The sequence below is a fragment of the Mastigoproctus giganteus genome, chromosome 2, assembly GCF_048544385.1.
Source record: "Mastigoproctus giganteus isolate SK-2022 chromosome 2, ASM4854438v1, whole genome shotgun sequence".
Classification (NCBI taxonomy): domain Eukaryota; kingdom Metazoa; phylum Arthropoda; class Arachnida; order Uropygi; family Thelyphonidae; genus Mastigoproctus; species Mastigoproctus giganteus.
The window spans coordinates 100,567,109-100,587,926 of NC_143576.1; the positions used below are offsets into that span (position 1 = coordinate 100,567,109).

The 20,818-nt window shown below is 37.4% G+C and overlaps 1 protein-coding gene across 1 annotated transcript in view; it reads left to right on the forward strand.

Annotated features, from left to right (window-relative positions):
• Positions 1-20,165, forward strand: part of Rrp4 (exosome complex component Rrp4) — a 145,619-nt gene extending 125,454 nt beyond the window's left edge. Inside the window, exon 8 of the mRNA XM_090389991.1 lies at positions 20,085-20,165. Coding sequence (XP_090246117.1) covers positions 20,085-20,165 — 81 coding nt within the window. The remainder of the gene's footprint in view (positions 1-20,084) is intronic.
• The last annotated feature ends 653 nt before the right edge of the window (positions 20,166-20,818 follow it).

Here is a 20,818-nt window from a genome sequence, read left to right on the forward strand (position 1 = left end):
TGCTTGCAGTTACTAACTTCACCCTTTGATTCCCCCTTCCCACCCATTTTCCCCACCGTGAATAAGGAGAGATATTTGTACATGTCCACTTTGTAGGGACTTTTTCTGAATCCAAGGATGCTCTCATAATTACAGCCAAAGGGTCACTTACCATTTTTTTCTCTTTCTTTCAATATTATTGAATAGATTTCTTCAGCCCCACATATTTTATTTTCTTTTAGCTTCATTACAACAATTTCTCTTTTACTTGCAACAATTTCACTTTCTTTTCAGTTATAATATAATTCTGGTATCCCCATTTCTAAAAGCTTCCTGTGTGAATGTAGATGCAAAATATTTGTTCAGTTTTTCAGCAACCTGAACAGAATCATCAATATGCCATTTTATGCCATTCATATCTAGTGGGCCAATGTGGTCTATATCTTTCCTTCTAGTATTACTTGATACCTTACCCACAAACTTTTTCATAATCTGCCTTTGCTTATTTAACTCCCTTACTGACTTGATTGCAAAATAGTTTATACATACTGTAGGTTTCTGTGTCCCTTGATGATTTATGGTCATCCCATGAATTTTTCTTTTATGCTACTAGTCTCATCAGTTCATCTGTCATCCATTTATATTTAAATCTTGAATAGTATCTCTTAGTTGGTGTAAAAAGCTTGGTAACTTGTTCAGCTACTTTTGTGAACACCTCCCATTCAGAATTTGCAGTTGTTAACATCATCATTAGCCCCATTGAAAAGAATTTAAAACTATCTAAGACCATTTTAGTCACATTTATGGAAGCAGATATTTTGGTTGTTAGTTAAAAATTTCAGAAGGGTGGGTTAAAACTGAGTAAGGTAATCAGAAATGATAAGGACAAAAGCAAAGCTGAAGAAAAGGATATAAGTATGGAGTAAATACCGTATTGATTTGTGAGACAAAGAGCTGAAGAAGAGGAAGAAATTGAAATGGGAGAATTTTAAATACTATCTTATTATTAAGGTAATAAAGATAAGAGGAAAAAAATATCGGATATGGAAAGGCAGCATGTTTAGATAAAATCAGACCAGAAATGCTGAAAGACGTTAGGAAAAGAATACCTTGTACTTATATCAAAATGGTACTACAGGCATACCTCGATTAACGAATAGGATGCGTTCCACGAAATTACTTCGTTAAGCGAAACTTCGTTTTCAGAGGTAAAAATACTATGGCCAGAATAGGGATACGTTCCTACGTAAAGAAAATGAAAAGCTTTTTTTCGAACAAAGAAAAGTTTTATTAAATAAACAGTCAACTTACATACAAAGTGAAATCACATTTTAAAATATGAGGTTAAAGTTGATTGTTTATGCTTTTTTTCTCTTTCATTTAACAATGGCCTATACGGAGTTATTGCATTTAACACTGATCGCTTAACTATAACACTTCTTCCTAAATCAGGATCATTTTCACTAAAAAAATTTAAAACGTTTTCAATGTCATTTAAGCACCTTTTTAAATCTTTGGTTGTTAACACTTTTTCGGCAGGAACTACTTTAACTTCGCCTTCATTATCTTTGTCTTCGTTGCTAACAAGGTTTTCTAAATCTTCCACTGAAAAACCATCATCTTCTGCATTCAATAAATTTCTAACATCCTCTTCATCGACATTTTCGAAACCTATTGATTGAGCCATCTGGATAACTTCATTTCTAATTTCTTGGATGTTATTTTCTTCTTCTAGTACAACTTCTGGCCATATTTTGCGCCAAACTCCATTTAAGCATTTCTTAGTGACTTCTTTCCAAGAACTATCAATGTTTTCAATTGCGTTTTTAATGGTGTAGTTTTTCCAAAAAGTTTTAACTGTCATTTCCTCTTTATCCTCTAGTTCAGGTAAATTGCTTAAAATTCGACGCAGATAATAAGCTTTAAATGATGCTATTACTCCCTGATCCAATGGTTGAATCAGAAAAGTTGTGTTTGCTGGAAGAAACACAACTTTGACAGGAATGCATGTGTCCAACGTGTTAAGATCAGTAGGATGTCCCGGAGCATTGTCTAACAACAAAAGAGCTTTTTCTTCAAAGTTGTTTTTTTTGACAATACCGTTTTACTCCAGGACAAAAGTGGTTAACAAACCAATCAGTAAATAACTCCTTGGCAACCCACGCTTTTCTATTTGCTTTCCATATTACAGGTAAATTCATTTTTATGTTACCTTTTAACGCCCTCGGATTTTCTGAATGGTAAACTAATAACAATTTTAATTTATAATCGCCAGAGGCATTTGATCCAAAGAGTAACGTTAAACGGTCTTTGGCTGCTTTGAACCCAGCAGCTGATTTTTCTTCAATAGAAATGAAGCTTTTTGTTGGTAGCCGTTTCCAGAACAAACCGCTTTCGTCAACATTGAACACCAAATTTGGTGGAAAATTTTCACGTTCAATTATTTCCTTTAGTTTTTCTGGAAGCTTATTTGCAGCTTCTCCTGTTAATTTTACACTGGCCCGTTTTTTTTAAATTTCTCGAACCAACCACGAGAAGCCTTAAAGGTTTCCGTAATTTCTTCAGTTTGTTTAGATTTCAGGTGATTAAACAAAAATAATGCTTTTTCTTGAATCACAATTTGACTTAAAGGCATATGACGTTGTGACATATCATCTATCCACAAACTTAACATTTTCTCCATTTTTTCTAAAATTGGATTCCTTAAGCGAGTTAATTTTGCCGCTGTAACATCTGTACAATTCTGAGCAGACTGTTTTATTTTTTCTGATTGACTTAGTATGGTTGTTAAAGTTGATTGCGCTAATCCTAAAGAAGGTGCCACATCGGATTTTCTTTCGCCGCTTTCAACACGTCGTACGATATTTAGTTTAGTTTCCAAAGAAATTGCTTTTCTTTTCTTTGATTCTGACATTTTAATTAACTAAAACAAAAATATTTCTATTAAAATTTACAAAATCTACGTTATGTAATGCTACAAAGAACCTACGTCGATTATTGCAATGCGCCACACTGAAACAACGTCAATCATGTAAACAACAACTAAATTATGCGATTGACGCGAAAAACTGTTATAACAGACACGCCCGCAGCTCGGGAGCACTCGGGAATACGTAACGAGTTGCCGTCAGTCACCAATCGAATGATTGTCGGGCGTTGGTCTTAAATTGGAATATTTTTTTATGTTAAATGGGGCTTGAAATTGCCGACTTCGTTATATCGAGGCTTCGTCATCAGAGGTGACGTTAACCGAGGTATGCCTGTATTTTCCTTTTGGATATGATTTTATACACAGGGGTTGATTTCTGTAGCACAAGTATCAGAAGTTTGGAGCAAGGCATTATGAAGGAAAATAAAGCGGAATGCAGAAATTACATAGAAACTTGTCTCTTTAGTGTGAAGATAAAATCTATGCAACTGTTTTAGAGAAGAGGGTTAGAATTATTGTGGAATGTAACCTTGGAGAAGGACAGTTGGGTTTTTGGTCAAAAAAGGAGTTACCGAAATCAAATATTTATGCTAAAAAAATTATATAAAAGTTGTCGGAACATAACAATTGTACTTAGGATTTATTTAACTTGAAAAAGCATAAAACAAAATATAAACTGCTCTTTCAAATTTTAGAAAAATATGGCAATCAAAGATAATCCTTGAAGGGGAATAAAGTTTTGTATAAAAATAGCAAATCACTGGACCTGTAAAAAAAAAAAAAAAAAAAAAAAATTTAACTAATCAATTGTGCGATAGTGGTGTCGCTTGAATTTGAAAAGGCCAAAATATGGGCGAAAGGTGATTTGATATGCTTAAATTTAGGTGTGGGGTTTTCACTAGCGTACAGATAGAGAGGGGAGGGAGAGTAAAGAATAGGGGGGAGAAAGGCAGAAGTATGGGGCCAATAGAGAAGGTGGCCCCAGGTTCCAGTGGGGCAGGCCCATGCACCACTAGAGAGGAAAAGTGGGGGTGGCGAGGAGGGGAAGAGACTGGGGGGACGCCATCCCCTCCCTTCCCCCCAGGGAAGTGTGATTCAAAGATGAAGGGGGCTAGGGTGCCCTCTTCTGGTTGCCATATGGCATTTGGTAATTAAGCTGCACGTTGTTTTGTCGTTTCTAGTTGCATCATTTATGGGGCTAGCCCCGTCCTTGTGTTTTCTTATTCCTGCTTTGGGTGTTTTCTTTGGAGAGATTGGTTCCTTATTTGTCTCAGCTGATGGCGAATCACTGTCAGCCAGGCGCTGCATCCACCATCGTTATTTGGCTGGGTTGGGTTAACTCAATTTGTCTTTGAGTGCTCAGGAAGATTGATCATTGTAGATGAGTCATACTCAATGTCTCTTGGGATGCCTTGTCCTCGTGTGGTTTTGCTTACGACATTCTCTTCAGTGGATTTTCTCGTCAGTTCCTGATCGCATTTAGAGTTCTTCTTGTGAAGAGGTGCCAGGCAAATCTGGACAGGATTTGGTATTCGTCCCTTGAATTCAATAGGTGATGTTCTTGCCGTTGGGGTATAAATCTTAGTCTCGTTATGAAGATTCCCCGCAGGTCCTCGTATATGGGGCACTGGTACATCAGATGCTCCCAGCTTTCTCTTTCTCCACAAGGACAGTTTGGATCTTGGAGTATACCCAGTGTCGAGGTTGTCGTTAAAGGGCCCGTGGCCAGTCAGCATGAAGGTTGTGTAGAGGCCCGGGTGGAGCCACGCAGGTGGCTTCGGGTAGGTTTTTTCTACAAGGGGGATGAATTTCCTCGTTACCTCACCTTTGTGCGAGGTGGACCATCTGGTCTGCCACGTTTGTTTCAGGTGTACCTGCAATCGTGCTTTCTCTTGTTTTTCTCCGTTTTCCGGTTCTATTGTATGCCCCAAGAAGGTAATGGTAATCCCTTTCATTATGTAATATGTCAGGCCACATCTAATGATTTCCAGATCCAGCGGCAAGACTCCCGCCAGAACCTGGAGCGCCTCTGTACTGTGTGTATTACAAGCTTGCGTTATTTTCAACAATATTGACCGTTGTATTGAGTTCAGGATCCTTTTGTTGGCCACAGTCGTCATTTTGTGGTAGAACGTGGCAGCTGTGTATGTGATTATGGGGATAAAAGTGGCTTTGTAATAAAGAGCCAGTGTTCTTTTGTTCAGTCCCCAGTCTCGTCGCGTGACTCGGGCTACCATGGCAGCATAGTTTCTAATTTTCTTTCTGAGTAGTATGAGGTGTGGCCTGAACGTAAGCTTTGTGTCGAGGATTATGCCAAGATATCTCATTTCGGTGGCGAACCTGATTGTGGCTCCATTTATTTTTATCTGTGGGGGTCTTCTTCAATCAAGGGTTCCCCTGAGGAGTATAGATGTTGTTTTGGTGGGCGATATTACCAGGTAGTTCGCTTCTGCCCATTGCACTGGCCACGTTCCGCGGGCTCGCTGGAAGTCCTTTCTTCTTCTTCTTCTTGCTACCTCCTTCCTCAGTTCCTGTTGCTCCAGGGACCACCATGGGACCGCTCCGGGCATAGGATTTTTTCTTTTTATTGCAATTTGAGTGACATTTGTTATGAGATCCATAGTCTTTTGTTGCTGGGCATCCGGCTCAGTCTCCGCTTGGATTTCTTGATATCTAGAGTGGATTGCTTCAGTGAGCGTTTCTTCAAAGAGGTTCCAATCAGCTTTGCTGATGGCGAACCTATTGAGCTGATGCTTAGTTGCTGAAATTCTGGCAAGGTTTCTTTTGATCTGGAAGGTGATTACCCGGTGGTCTGATGTGGTCCAGGAGTTCTCTACCCTACAGTCTGCGACATGTGAGGCCAAATTGGTTGTGGCGAGTGAGATATCAATCGTCGCCTCCCACTGTAGGTTGCAAAAGGTTGGGAGCTGGTTTGGTTTGTTTAGGGCAGTCAGCCATGATCCAGAGAGGAAGTCTTCGAGGAGCTCCCCGTTGTGGGTCCCTCTTCTATCCTCTGTAGTGCTGTGCCATGTAGGCGATCTACAGTTGACGTCCGATCCAGTGATTATTTTTTGTTCTGGTAATATGTCTAGGAGGTGCTGCAGGTAGTTCGTAGCTGGAGTGATATCCTGTCCCGGTCGGCAGTACAAGGAGACCACAAAGAAGTCCCCAATTGGTGAGATCGTGTGGGCACAGACTGCCCACGACAAACAGAGCTGTCCGACCTTTGTCACCGTTATGTTAGGGTTTCGCACTGTTATTGCTGCCCATGGGGTGTCGCCATCATTTTGGATGAGCTTGTAGGCTAAAGGGTAGCCTCTTACTTTTTTACTATGAGTGTATGGCTCCTGAATTAGAAGGATATCAGCCCCCCTCCTCATCGGCCTGAAGTCTCAGCTGGTCGGCAACTGCTTTAGCCCTCTGCGCATTGTGCTGGAAAATCTTAACCTCTGTGCAGTTATAATTTTTTTACTGCGTGTCCCCATAATCGGTTCTGTTTTGGTATATTCCTTTAGCTTTAATATAACATGGGCACTTTGAATCTCTTACTGAGTGGTTTGCATCCATTTTTTGTGTTTTGCAGTTCGCGCATGTAGGGTTGTTGCTCTTATTTGGGCAGTTTCTGAACTCGTGCCTCTTTCCCGTGTTCACAGGTCGGAGCCTTCTGCACACATGTGTGGGTGGTGTGGCCAAACTTCAGACATCTGAAACATTTTGGCACCACCACATGCTCCTTGAATCTATGTGAGCTCCATTGCACATAAAGTTGGGTGAGGTCCCTCACAGTCCGCCATGTATTTGGTGTGAATTCCACAACCGAATTTCGAGCATTATTATCTCTGGACATAGTCGAGTACCTTGGGGTTATAAGTTCCTTACACTCCTGGTCTGGCATGATCTCCTGTAGGTTTCTCTCATCGATTTCCTCTACTAGGTCTTGCGGGCCAATGTCCTTGGTAGTCCAAATATGATCACCATTGGGCCCCTCCTTCTAGGGGGTTCCGCCTGCAGTCCCAGAGTTGCCAGCTTGGGGTTTTGCATAATCGCTTGTATTTCTACTTTAGTCTCCATCTCCATGGCGATTCCGGTGCTCCTCATCTTTCTAATTGCCTTTATCCATGTTCTTTTAAGGTCTTCTTTCATGGATTCCATGATTTTAGCTTTGATAACCTCGCTTGTTGTTTCTTGCTTCCTGTTCTTTGGTCGTACAATTACTAGGTTTGGAGTTTTTAAGAGGGTTTTCCTCTTTGGCTGTGCAAGGTCAGCTTCATTTGTAGCTATAGATGTGGCCGGTGTCCTCAGCGCCTGTGCACAGGATGGGGTGCACTGTGGCATTTGGTTTCCACTATCTGCTCGGAGGACCTCCAGAACTGCAATCTCTTTCTGGTGCTCCTCATTTGTTTTAAGCAGTATTGTTTCCAGTTTTGTCCATCGTAGGACAATCTCTGCTCTTAGCATGGAAGATATTCTACTGCTATTGTCTTTCATAATGGTCTCTAACTCTATTTGTAAGATTAAGGCCTGCTCCAGGACTGTCCCCTGGGAAGGCTAGGGTCCAGTGGGGGGTTTTTGTCCCCCTGCCTTTGGTCTTCGATACCTTTGTGCTGCTCTGGTGGTTCCTTGGCTTCACTAGTGCTGCGCGTTTCTCAGTCCAATTTTAGGCCCATTCTTCTTCTATTCCTCCATTTTGTGGTCTCCCGTCTTTGTTTTTCAGGGTCATCAACTCTTTCAATTGGAGTTTGTTCCATCATGACTTCCTCAGATTGGCTTTGTGAGTCATTTGGGATTATTTCCACAATTTCATTTTCCATTTTGTAACGTTTCCGGATTAACGAGGTTGTCCGAATTAGCAGTTCCTAGTTGTACTACTTTATTGAAGGCTCCAAGAACTGCTGACGGATTCAAACCACAAGTCTGTGGGTATATTTGTTGCCCTATAATCAACGGGCGAAGTTTTGTTCTCGTCCCTACTGGCAGGTGGGGGGAACACAAAATAACTCTGTATAGTGCCTTCAGATGGAAATTAGTAAACTGCAGCAGTCAAGGTCACAGCTGAAGGAGTAGATGTCAACTCACTAATCCCTGTGCCAGAGGCGAATACTACACATTCCGTTGTCACATAAGCCTCCCAAGTCAAGTGCAGTGTATTCGCGTGGCAACCGCAGTATAATTGCCTCTCTATAGCCCTGCTGTCAGCCGCATGGTGACCAGTACGGTCTGGCAACAAAGGATATAGATAAAAAACGTAAATAACCTGCAAAGTTCCCAGTAAATAAGCAAAAGTTTCTAACCCTGAGATCCACTGTAGCAGTTCTACTAAAGAGTACACTTTTCGAAAACTAGTAGTCACTGTAGCCACAAATTCATGAACAAAATTCAGGAGTGCAGAAAATGTGCATCCACACTCAACGGCGGCCATACTGGCGATCTACACTGTCAGTGTGGTACCACAGAGTTGATACATTACTCTGGGATTACTGCTTCCCATATGTAGAACTTTACTTTTGTCAATGTTAAACTCATTTGCCACCTCTCAGCCCATCTGCTCAACCTTTCCAGATCCTGTTAGAGTAGCATAGTGTCAGTAGTGTCTTAACAACCCTGCCAACCTTCATATCATCTGCAAACTTGGACATTAAGCTTGATATACCATCATCAAGATCGTTTATAAATACAGAAAACAATAATGGACCCAACACTGGACCCTGAGGGACTCCACTAATAACATTAGTCCACGATGAGCAGTGTCCATTGATTACTACACTGTCTTCTCCCACTCAACCATCCCTTTATCCATAGCAGCAATTTGCCTCCAATCTCCAATGCCACACTGCTCCAATTCGTTCAGCAGTCTTCCATGTACAACAGTATCAAAAGCCTTTCTAAGATTGAAATAAATGATTCAAAGTTATTCCCTGCATCCAGTTCCATCGTGACTACATCATAGTATCCAATCAAATTGGTCAGGTAAGACTTTCCCTTAACAAAACTATGCTGTGTCCGAGCTATAACTGAAGTCTTGTCTAGATGATCCTGCAGTGCTTCTTTAACCAGTGCCTCCATTAATTTTCCTGGAACAGAAGTTAAACTAACAGTTGTATAATTACTTCTGTCGCCCTTTGATCCTCCTTTGTGAATTGGGGTCACATTTGCACATCTCCAGTCCATGGTACCTCCCCTGAGTCCAGAGAAGCTCTCATAATTATGGCTAAGGGTTTGCTTACTTCCTTTGCTGCCTCCTTCAATATAATTGGATAGATCCTATCCACACAAGGTTCCTTTTTTATGTTTATCTTCAACAATTTATCCTCCACTTTCCTCTTAATTATTACAAAACCATCTATTTCACTGCCATTTAATTCACCTCTGGCATTCCCCTCCCTGAATAACTCCTCATGGGTGAATGTAGATGCAAAATACTCATTTAGTTTATCAGCCACCTGAGCAGGATCATCAACAGTTGAACCAGCAATATCCAGTGGACCAATCTGATTCATCCCTTTCCTTCTAGAGTTTACATAGGCAAAGAACTCTGTTGTTTTTCTTTGCATCCTTTGCCAAAGATTTCTCATAATTTGCCTTTGCCTGCCTTATCTCCTTTGTGACTTGGTTACAGACCAGCTTATATCTATCATAGGCTTCTATGTCACCCATTAATTTATGTGTATCCCATGCATTTTTCTTCTCTGCCATGTCTCATTAGTTCATCTGACATCCATTTAGTCCTAAACCTTGAACAATATTTCTTAGTTGGTATGTAAAGCCTAGTAGCTTGCAAGATAAATTCTTTGAATGCTTCCATTTTGAATTTGCTGTTGGTAACATCATCAGTTGGTCCCATCGTATAGAATTTAAATACTGTCTCAGACCACCGTAGTCACCTTTACGAAAGCAAAAACCCTTTCCTTTACCTCTGATGTAGTTACCTCTTTGACTAAATCCCACTTCAGCACACTGTGATCACTGCCAACTAGTGGTTCCTTTATCTGCAGATTCTTAATGCATGAAGAATCACTACTGATAATCAGATCAAGAGTATTACTCCCTCTGGTTGCTTCCCGAATATGCTACTGTGTAGAAGACAATCATCCAATAAATCCACAAAACCCTTGCTAGTGTGAGTTACCAACCCACAAATTCCAGTCAATCTCTGGGAAATTAAAATCCCCCATTATAAGACTCTCTGATTTACTGGCCCACTCTATTTCTCTGCACAATTGCTCATTATACCCATCAAATTCATTAGGCCTATAACACACACACCTACTGTCATTTTTCCTTTCCCAGTGCTTATGTTGCACCAAACAGACTCAACATTGCATTGTCCACCAACATCAATTGGATGCACTTCCTTGGATTTTGTGTTTCTTAACTAATAGCATGAACCCCTCCTCCCTTCCTGTACACATTGTACTCCCCAAATTTAGAATCCCCAAATCCCTTTCTAAATCCCCAAATTTAGAAAGGTCTAGTATAGACTAAATAGCCAAAATTCGGAAGAAGTTAGTAAGTTGGTGCGAAATGAACATGGAAGGTTAGGCATGGAAATGAGCAATAGATTATGCAGCAGCAGGAAGTGTAGGAAGCTAGTTAAACAAATTTATTTAAGAGGAAAATACAGTTTTTAAGCCTAAAGTGCAATTTTTATTAGTTTTTTTGAAATAGATATTTTTTAAATAATAAAATAGTAATTTTAAAATAGTTTATTTATTTTTTATTTTTTTAATTTGTAGTTTTTTAAAATATAGTTTTTAAGCCTGTTTTAACCTGTTAAGTTGGACACTGATTAAGAAATAAAGGAATTGATCAGAAATTAGAATCTTCAAAAAGAAAATTTTTAGAAAATTCTATGGAATTAACAGATGGGTGTAATGCAAAACCATATTTCTAATTAGAAAATAAGAAAAAGTATTGGGATAACATATATATCCAATCAAAGGTAAGCTAAGTAAACTTAAGATGGTATGGGCTTATAGAAAGGGTGATGGAATAGAAATTAGCTGAACAGATATTTGAAGTAAAAATGAATGGCAAATAGGCCCAGAGGCAGATCAAGATAAAGGTGGATCGATGGTGTCAAGCAAGTATTAGAAAGATGAGGGCTTATTCTAGCTATGAGCTAAAGATCTAGCAGGAATAGAATAATAGTGAATGGAAAGCTGATACTCCAGCAGGGGTGATTTGTGCTATCATAGCGACCAGTATTAACTATGATTATGCTATCATAGTGATCAGTATTACCCTGGGTATTAACAAATTTGGGTGATGATGAAGTATTAAATAAATGCAGTACATATAGCAATTTTGACTCACCATAAATGCTATGTATGTTACTTGTTTGCCTCTCACAAGTTATTCAGACCTTACTGATGTGCAGATACAACAAGGTATGAGGATCCAGTCTATTCCTTTGCATACTTTTTAAGTAGGTCATTACGGAAAATCCATATTCGCAATTTGAAAAGAATATCAACTTACTCCAGTCATAGTGCACTTACCATAATTTATCTGGTCTTCATGATCTTTATTGTGTGTATTAGGTCTGTACGAGTCTATGTGCATAGCCCAATTTGCATGTTGTGCAAACAGAAAAATTGTTGTTCACTGGAAAAATCCTATTGCTTTCAACCTGATTCAACTGACTGCAGCCCCAGTCAAAGAAGCTGTTAAGAATTCCTTCGGTCCCTAATGAGATTTGAGCCCAACCTTGCAAACAAGTGACAAATGGTAAATTGACTGTGTTGTCATGGATGAAAGAGTACATATAATGATAATGTTCTAGTACTCTTTTGGCCCATCTGGAATTCAGAAAGAGACTTTTTTAATTTGCAACAACAAACACTCACAGCCTCAAAGACTTCTCACAGGAGCTCATATCTTTGGCCATTTCTGAAGGGTCTTAATTTTATTCTGTGATTGGTCTGTGTTTTGTATGCAAAGTGAAAGATTTTTTACCCATGGATGGTCTTCTTTGGGTTCCTGACCATGGAAAAAAGTTTGAAAATACTGTTAAGAAAAATATTCCTTTGCTAATTTGATTTGTCTTATTCAGGACAAACATTTTCTTCATTAAAGTACTTAGATAAACTATGAACCATGTCGAAACACAGTTAGCCAACTTCATCAGAAAATAGCAATCAATTCTGTCATATTTTGTCAAATATGACAAAATTGATATCCATTCCCCATTTTCAAGGTGTTTTGCAAGAAGAGGGGGGAAAAAAATTGAATCTCATTTCTAAGTTCAAAGAGGCAAGTTAAAATTTTGCCATTGGAGAGGCAGGTTTAAGCATAAGTCCGAGGCCCAGAATTTTTGTTGACCACAGAATCACTAAATCGAAGGTGAAGTATAAAAATACTTTTATTCGTTATTTTTTACATTTTCCTTAGTTTCTAAAAAGTCATAAAAGTAATTTTTCTAAAAAGTCATAAAACTAAAAATTTATAAAATAAGCATTGTTTGTTGACAATACTAAATAGAAATATGGCCATCATCCTAAAACTAAAATTTTCAGATAATTATTTAGCTAATTTTATGAATATCATAATTGTGCCTTCCTACTGTAGCCAAGTGGTCAGGAGCGGGTGTGCAGTAGCACACGCTCCTTGAGTTAGACCGGGGTTCGAACCCCTGACTGCTAAATACGGTTGCTCTGCCAATCCGCACTGGACCAGCGTGGCAGATTATGGTCCATTTCCCTCAACATGAATTGCTGTGGAGGCTTCCATCCTGCAGTGGGTTGATAATAGCTGCAGTTTACCTTTTTTTTTTTTTTTTTTTACCATATCTGATATAATGGAGGGATGAGAACATATATTAAGATGTATAGTATATTTCTCTTCACAGATAGTAATTAAACTTGAGGTATTGGTAAAATAATTACCTAAATTAGAAAGAATTTCTGGGGGAAAGGATGTTTAAAAATAATGCTTTTTCCTAGTCATTAAACCATAAACAATATTAACTGTTAACCCAATGGTGGTGGTACCCCAAAGCATAACCAAAACAATGGCAAGTCACCTGACAGGTATATATAACTTTCTTTTTAATTTATAGAAAATGTTGTGGGTGTTTTTGAATTGTGTTTTGGACAGTTTTAACATTTCTTCTGTTCTTAATGAATTGCACTATTTATTGTATGAATTTAAGTTTTAATAAAAAAAAATTTTTTTTTTAAATATGCTGTTTTGTTTTGCATATGTTTTTAAAAAAAACAAAAGAAAACTATTATTCTGTGATTTGTGTTTTAGAATAAAATAGAAACATCAGTCTCTTATTCTCTTCCATTTTCCAGTTTAAAAGACCATTAAGTGCACAAAATTTCAAACATGCCAATGCACATATATTTCTGTATATAAATATTATTAAAAAAAAAATTTTTTTTTAAATATATATTCAATACTGTTAGCTATTTCTATTGTGGTTTTGTGTTCCCATCTTTACTATATGAAAACAATAAAAAATCTTTCAAAACCAACTAGAATAAGACTAGATGTTTATTGATTTGGTGGGAGAAGAAAAACAATGGCTTGAAAGTGTTTCTAGTAAAGAGGCATCTGTAATTTTGAAATCACTAATTTCAATGACTCACCTCATTTGCAGAGCCTCTTCTTGGCATGAAGGATCTCTGTTCATTAAAGACAGATGAAAAGTACCTGTTTAATTCATCTGCAACATCAGCTGGGTTGTCTAAAACTCTCCCATATCCAGTGCACAAGAGTCTTATCTGATTTGCTTTTTTCTTCCTTGTATTCACATACATGAAAAATTCCTTATCCCAATTCTTTGCTTTCTTAGCTAGTGCTTTCTCATATGCAACCTTATTCTCTCTAACCTTATCTTGGTCCTATTATGCATAAATTTGTATCTATTGTAGGATTCAGTACTTTTCCTTCCTCCGTAACTATCCCATGTTCTGTTTGACTGGCCAGCTCCACATCCATCCATTTTGGCATTCTCCTGCAATATTTTGTTAAGGGAATGTATGTGTTCATGACTTCCATGCTTTTTGCTTTAAAAGTATTCCCTGATCCAAGTGTATTTGCTTTAACTCTGCAGTATGCCCAACTAATAGATGCCATAGAGCACCTTAAACTGTCAAAGGCCCCCTTTTCTGAAATTAAAACCTGTACCTTAACTACTGCAACATATTTCTTCGTCTTCTAACTGATGACTGCGTGATAACTACCTGCCAATGGTTCCTGTATTTTAAGCCCTGTGATGTCACCTAATTTGTGAGTAATGATGAGGTCATGAATATTCTCACTCCTAGTACTTTCTCTAACATGCTGGTACAAATAATAATCTAGTTTATTTTTAAAAAAAAATTTCCCCAAAATGAGTTTCCTTCCTGCTTATTCCAGTCAATCTGGGCAGATTGAAGTCACCTATAATAAGACATTTGCACTTGCTTGCCCATTCCATCTGTATGTAGAGACTTTTGTCATACTCTTCAATGTCTTCTGGTCTCTAGATTATTCCTACTCTCATTATACCTTTGCTTCCAACTAATTCACACTACACAGATTCTGTGCTGACAGACAACTTCATCTCAGCAAAAACTCTTTTTGCACTCGGACTGCTTTTGATAAGAAGCATGACACCACCTTCCCTTTTATCTCTCCTAACTACATTGTACATACCATAGTGGAACTTGTCATCTCCAGTTTCTGGGTGGCACCATTTTTCTGTTAGTTCTGTTATGTCAGTATTAGTTGTCCTAATCAGGAGTTCAAATTCAGCCCTTTTAGTGACACCACTCCTGACATTACTGTTAAAACTAAGTATTCTTCTATAGTTTACTACCCTGACACATCCTTTGAAGTTATTTAGCCTTGTTTCCTCATCTTTATTATCCCACTCATTTGAAATTTTGCTACCCTCAGAACATCTTGCCAACATCAGCTGTTGTGGCAACAAACACCAATTTTATCCTATTTTATTTTTATTCTGTTTTATTTATTTTAATGAAGTTTTGGTCATGTACACTTAATGTATTCAATTGCAGTTGGTACGAGTCATTTCTATATACAGCCAAGAATTTGTTGATGACTTTTGACTTAAAGAAGTAAAGAAATAATTGCTAAAATGTATGAAAAATTAATTCTGATTGATCATTGACTATCCCAGAAATTGCTGATAAACTGGAAAACTTTGGATGAGTCAAGCCAGAAAATTTTGACCAAAGATCTTGAAATGCATTGAATGTCAGCAAAATTTTTTCCAAGATTGTTGAATGATGAACTAAGATGTTTACTGTCGAGTATGCAAAGAGCTGAAAAGAAGGACCCTAATTTCATTGGTTGCATTCTTACTTTTGATGATATGTGTGACTATGATCCTGAAATGAAATTCCAGTTGTCCCAGTGGCACTTTCAAACTTATTGCATACAAAAAAGATTGTGATAAGTTTGGTCAAATGTAAAAATAGTGTTGCTTGTTTTTACATTTCGGGTATTATTTTTTATCAGACTTCATATTTGATTTAAGTGAATAGCCAAGTGGTATATGGAACTAAAACTTGCACTTAAGACATAATGATTATGTTATCTTTAACCTTAATACTGAGCCATATTTGCTCTCCACATCTCATTAATGAAGGTGTTAGTTCTTCAGTCAGATTTGTTACATTATATTAACCACCTCAGCAAATTGCTAATCAAGGCCGCCCGAGAGACAGCTAGCCTTGAAACAGCTGTGACGACCAGGATAGTGATCACGACTACTAATTAAATTTTCATAATTCCAAGAATTGCTTCTAGCTGGCAGGGATAGTGGAATAAATGTACAGCTAGGTCGTGATTTGTGTGACTAATGAATTCCATGAAGTAGTCACATTATTTGAATTCGCACTATTCAAAGTTATAATTATGTATAAAATACGGTAATTGGTTCCAGCTCGACGGAAATAGGTAATGAAAATTTTTAAACATGTTTTTATGTTTATTAATGAAATATTGCAATAAAGGATAAAAAGAATATACATGTACTTATAATTTAAATTTATTATTAACAAAGTCATATAGTACTGTAATTATAGAAAGCAAAATAAAAACAAAAAAAAAAATTCTAAATATCATTCCTAAAGGTAAGCTTACACTGACGAAAACATCTTTACTGTCTTTCAAAATATTTTAGCAGCGTAGACTGAACTGTTTTCTCCTTTAAATCTTCGTACATATATGATAGATGCAGAGTGCCTTATCCACATCTCCACAAATATGCATGCTTCGATTGAGGTTAGGGTCAGCATCCATAATTTTTTGCTTCAAGACTTCTACAGCTCGAAAGATATGATATGTTTGTTTTTACAATATTTGGGGTACTCCTTCACTTGCACATTATCTCGTTCTTCGGTATCATTGTCGGCTTCTTCAAATGTTCTTTGTTGATCTAAAAGTAGGAGATCATCATCAGTCAATTCTTCCGAGTGTGAATTGAGCAGTTCCTGAACATCGTCCTTTTGCAGTTCATCAAATCCAAGTTCTCTTCCAATATTTGTTATTTTTTCTATAACAGTTTCTTCGAAACCACTACTATTTGCACAGTGAGGCAAAATGCACTTCCACACTCCACACATGTTGTATGCAGTTATTTGTTGCAAGCATGCTGAATATTTTCTGTTGCATGTTATAATTTTTCCAGAACTCTGTTAAGGAAATTGCATCGTCTCCTGTAGTTTTAGCAATTGCCTGTTCAAATGTTTGGCGAAGATAAAGAAAACCTGCACAAGAAGCATGCAAAAGTTTGATGAAATTTACTGATAAAAGTACTTTGCCGTAATGGCATTTGTGTTGTTGCTCGCTAGGTAAACAGACAGTGGGTGTTATTGGTCAGGAGTAGAAATTGAATCCCATGGGAGATTGAAACCCTCCCAAAGTGGAGGGGGTAACCTGACCTTTTTTCTTTAGAATCACTGGTGGACTAGTGGATAAATTGTTTATTATGAAAAAAAAAAAAGGCAAAGGAAGCCCACACGAGAAGCACAGAAAACTTCAAATAAGTTTACCGGTGAAACTACGTTACGAACATTTTTTACAATGCCAGAACTTCCAATATGACTGTTCGTAATTCTAAAGAAAAAAGGTCAGGTTACCCGCACTCTACTTCTGGAGGGTTTCAAGCTCTCGTGGTATTCAACTTCTACTCCAGACTGATAACACCCACTGTCTATTTACCGAGCAAGCAAGAATACAAATGCCGTCACGGCAAAGTACTTTTACCGGTAAATTTCATCGAACTTTTGCATGCTTCTTGTGCAGGCTTTCTTTACCTTAGCCAAATGTTTTTCTTATGTAGTAAGGACTTAAACGTTGCGATGGTCCCTTTATCCATGGGCTGCAACAAAGATGTGTTTGGTGGCAAAAAAAAATTATTTTTACATTTTCACATAATGAACCGAATGTAGTTGGATGACCTGAAGCATTATCCGAAATTAGTAGAACTTTAAATGCAATGTTGCTTTCTTTGCAGTATTTCCTTGCAGAACACAGCTTGAGTCACCCATGCTTTCTTATTTGATCGCCAAATAACTGGAAGTGATCTATAGTTGTAGCCTTTTAGAGCGCGATGATTTGGAGACTGATAAACAAGCATCGGTTTCAATTTAAAATCACCTTGAGCATTGCCTCCCAATAAAGGTGTTAGGCGATCTTTAGACACTTTAAATCCAGGTTGAGTTTTTTTCTTTCTTAGAAATGTAAGTTCTGGAAGGCATCCTTTTCCAGAATAAACTGGTTTCATCCACGTTAAATATCTGTTGATCTGTATATTCACCATCTTCGATTATTTTTTTTAAAACATCAGGATATTTAGATGGTGCATCCTCATCTGCACTGGCCACTTCACCTGTAATTTTAACATTATGCAGCTGAACTCTATTTTTAAATTGATCAGACCAACCAGCACGCGCACTAAACATTTCTTCTACTTCATTATTTATTTATTTCACTCTCTTAAACAAATGGCTGCTCTGCTAAGGGGAATGCGCTTTTGATTGCAGTCCTCAATCTATACAGTTAAAATATGCTCCATTTCTATCATAGTAATACTACTATTCCTTGTGGATGTTTGCAAACTACAAAAAGCTGATGCATTTTTCTTTATTTCCCCTGTGTGTTCTGTACCATAGATTCAGGCATTCCGACATCTCGTCCTATTTTAGAGTTGGTATGACGACGTTCATGTTGTTCAATCACATCAATTTTTTGCTGTAATCTAATAATGAGCCTCTTCTTTTTCGCGCTCGTAGTGTTTTTTATCTGAAGGAATCTTCCCTTTGTCCATTTTTTAAGGCCACGTCTTAAAACGATTAAAACAAATCACAAAAACTAACGTGTATTATGACAGGCAGTAGCACGTGCACATGCGAAGATAAACAAGTGTAACAGCTTCTAATGTGAGACTGACTAATAAGAGGTTAGCTGTGCTAGCCTCACATTAACTGAATTTTGGTTCGCATTAAAAGCGACCTGGTATCATACAATTCACACTAAATCGAATATCGCATTATTCAAACTCACATTAAGCGCGACCTAGCTGTATATATTCTGAAGGAGATTAACTTCCCATCCCTGTAAGTACATCTTAGTTTTTATGAATTCGGTCATGATACTTTTTTGCCAGCCCTCATAAATATATTAAACAACATGAAATACAAAGGAAAATTGGAAAGTTAAGCCTTCATAAATTTATTTTAGAGCTGCATTTTGATTTGAATGGTGAAACATGCCATTCAAACTGAAGAGCATATCTAAAATGCATGAATAACCGAAATGGATGATAGTTCATGTGGTACATAGTAGCTGGCAGCAGCTAATTCAGAATGGCATCACCTTTGCAGGATAAATTCATTATGGAGGTTCTCTCAGTGAATTTGTTTTTTGCTTACCAAGGGGGATTTTTTCTGTGCAATTCAATTAAAAAAAAAAAAGAATGCCCAGGTCTGTTCTCAGATTTCATCATTATACTTCATGACAGTGATTGTCCACATGTCTCAAAAAAAAACAGTCAGCAAAGGTTTTTAAGAAGTTTTGCATCATTCACTATATAGTGCTGATCTGACCCACGGGACTACCACCTGTTTGAACCATTGAAAATAACATTTTTCTAGCCATGAATTCTACTGAGATTTTTAGGTTATGGAAGCATCATCTCCAGGTGCAGGACACATTTTTTCCAAGATGATATCAATAAATTGGTGCTCTTGCCAGAGGGGATTTCTTCCCCTTTGGCAAGTGGTATAAAATATAGTCAGCACAATACATCACTATCTGCCACTTGTTTGGAGAGGTCTTGGTTTGGTTTGCATGAATGACTGGAGGAGTTTCTAGTCATTTTCATTTGAGGCTCTGGTTAGCCAGTTTCATGCATAGGATGTAGGGTTTTTCCCTGTGAGTTAATACAGGCTTATCAGCCAACGCAACATGCAAATTGGCCCGTGCACATATGCTTCCACAGGCATAAGACAGTTGTGATGGATAAAATATAATATCCATTAAAAAACATATATTGGATAGGTGTGAATCTCACAAAACTTCAACTAATGAAATCATTAAAAAATGCTTGTGAATTTCCAAAAAAAAAACCTATTCTTTCACTATCTTGAAAAATTAACATGTATAAAATATAGTAATACTAAAATATATTTCATACAAAAATATATTGCTAGCCAGGAATCTCTTTCCTTTTCCCTTAATCCCTTTAAATGGCAAATTGTGAATATCTTCTGTCTTTGGGATTGTAATTCCCTGTAATTTCCAAGATTCTGCTGCATGTGGGCACCCACACATGATGTGCAAAAGAAAGTAGAGCATTGATTCGCAAAAGGTTCACAACTATCTATATACATGTATACGTATAATTGGTTGTTGGTGCACCCGTCATGCATTGCAATGGTATTTGTTGTTATTTTCCTAATCATTGTTTACAGATTTAAGGAGGTTTGTTGCATCATATAGTCCACTTCAGTTGTTTGGCTATGTAAACATTTCTAAAGAGTAGCAGCATTAGAGCTGATTCCTAAATATGCAGCCATGGCTCTGTTATGGCATCCACATTTTACATTTAATATATTGAACTTTTATTTTCATTTGCCCTCATATTTATAATTTGTAATTTTGTTTTTACATAAAAATTTATTATTATTATTATTATTATTGTTTTTGATAACCTTAGGTAGTCAAAGATCTGTTAAGGCCAGAAGTAATGCAAGAAATTCCAAACCTTGTACGACAGAGAATTGAAATGGAAAGTTGAAGTATTAGATAAGTTTGTAACTGTGTATTTTAATCTTTTTCAAAATAAAGGTCGAAATTCCATCTTGTTTAAAATGAAGTTCATTTAACAAATAGATACGAAATAATCCAGTATGCTGTGGTTCAGTTATAACAGATTTTGTTAAAATTTATCACAAAGACACATCTTTACCCAAATTGCCACAACACAAGGTGATAAAATTTCATCTTGGGCTGTCATAATTTAAGCCAGGTTTACATGAGGCATGAACCACGATTGTAACTGAACTAACTACCCATGTAAATAGACACTTCATGAAATGCAATTATGAATATGACCACCTTGAAACCTTTACAATTGTCTCATACTGTTTCAAAACCATGGTTAATATTTCACTTATGATCTCTGTAAAACTGAGCATACTATGTATTCTCAATTCAGTGAGTGCCCCTAACAAAAATAGTCATAATTTAAAAAAATGACTGACTATGATTGCAGCAGCATTATAACCTGCACATAGAATGAAATTTAAAAGTTTCAGGAGTTTCTACTGCAAAGAGAGAGAGAGAGAGAGAGAGATTATTAATTGTGCAGTGTTTATAATATCCAAGCTTGGATAGAACTAATTCATGTGAACTTATTCCTTTGAATTGTTTATTTTTAGGTGGACTTCA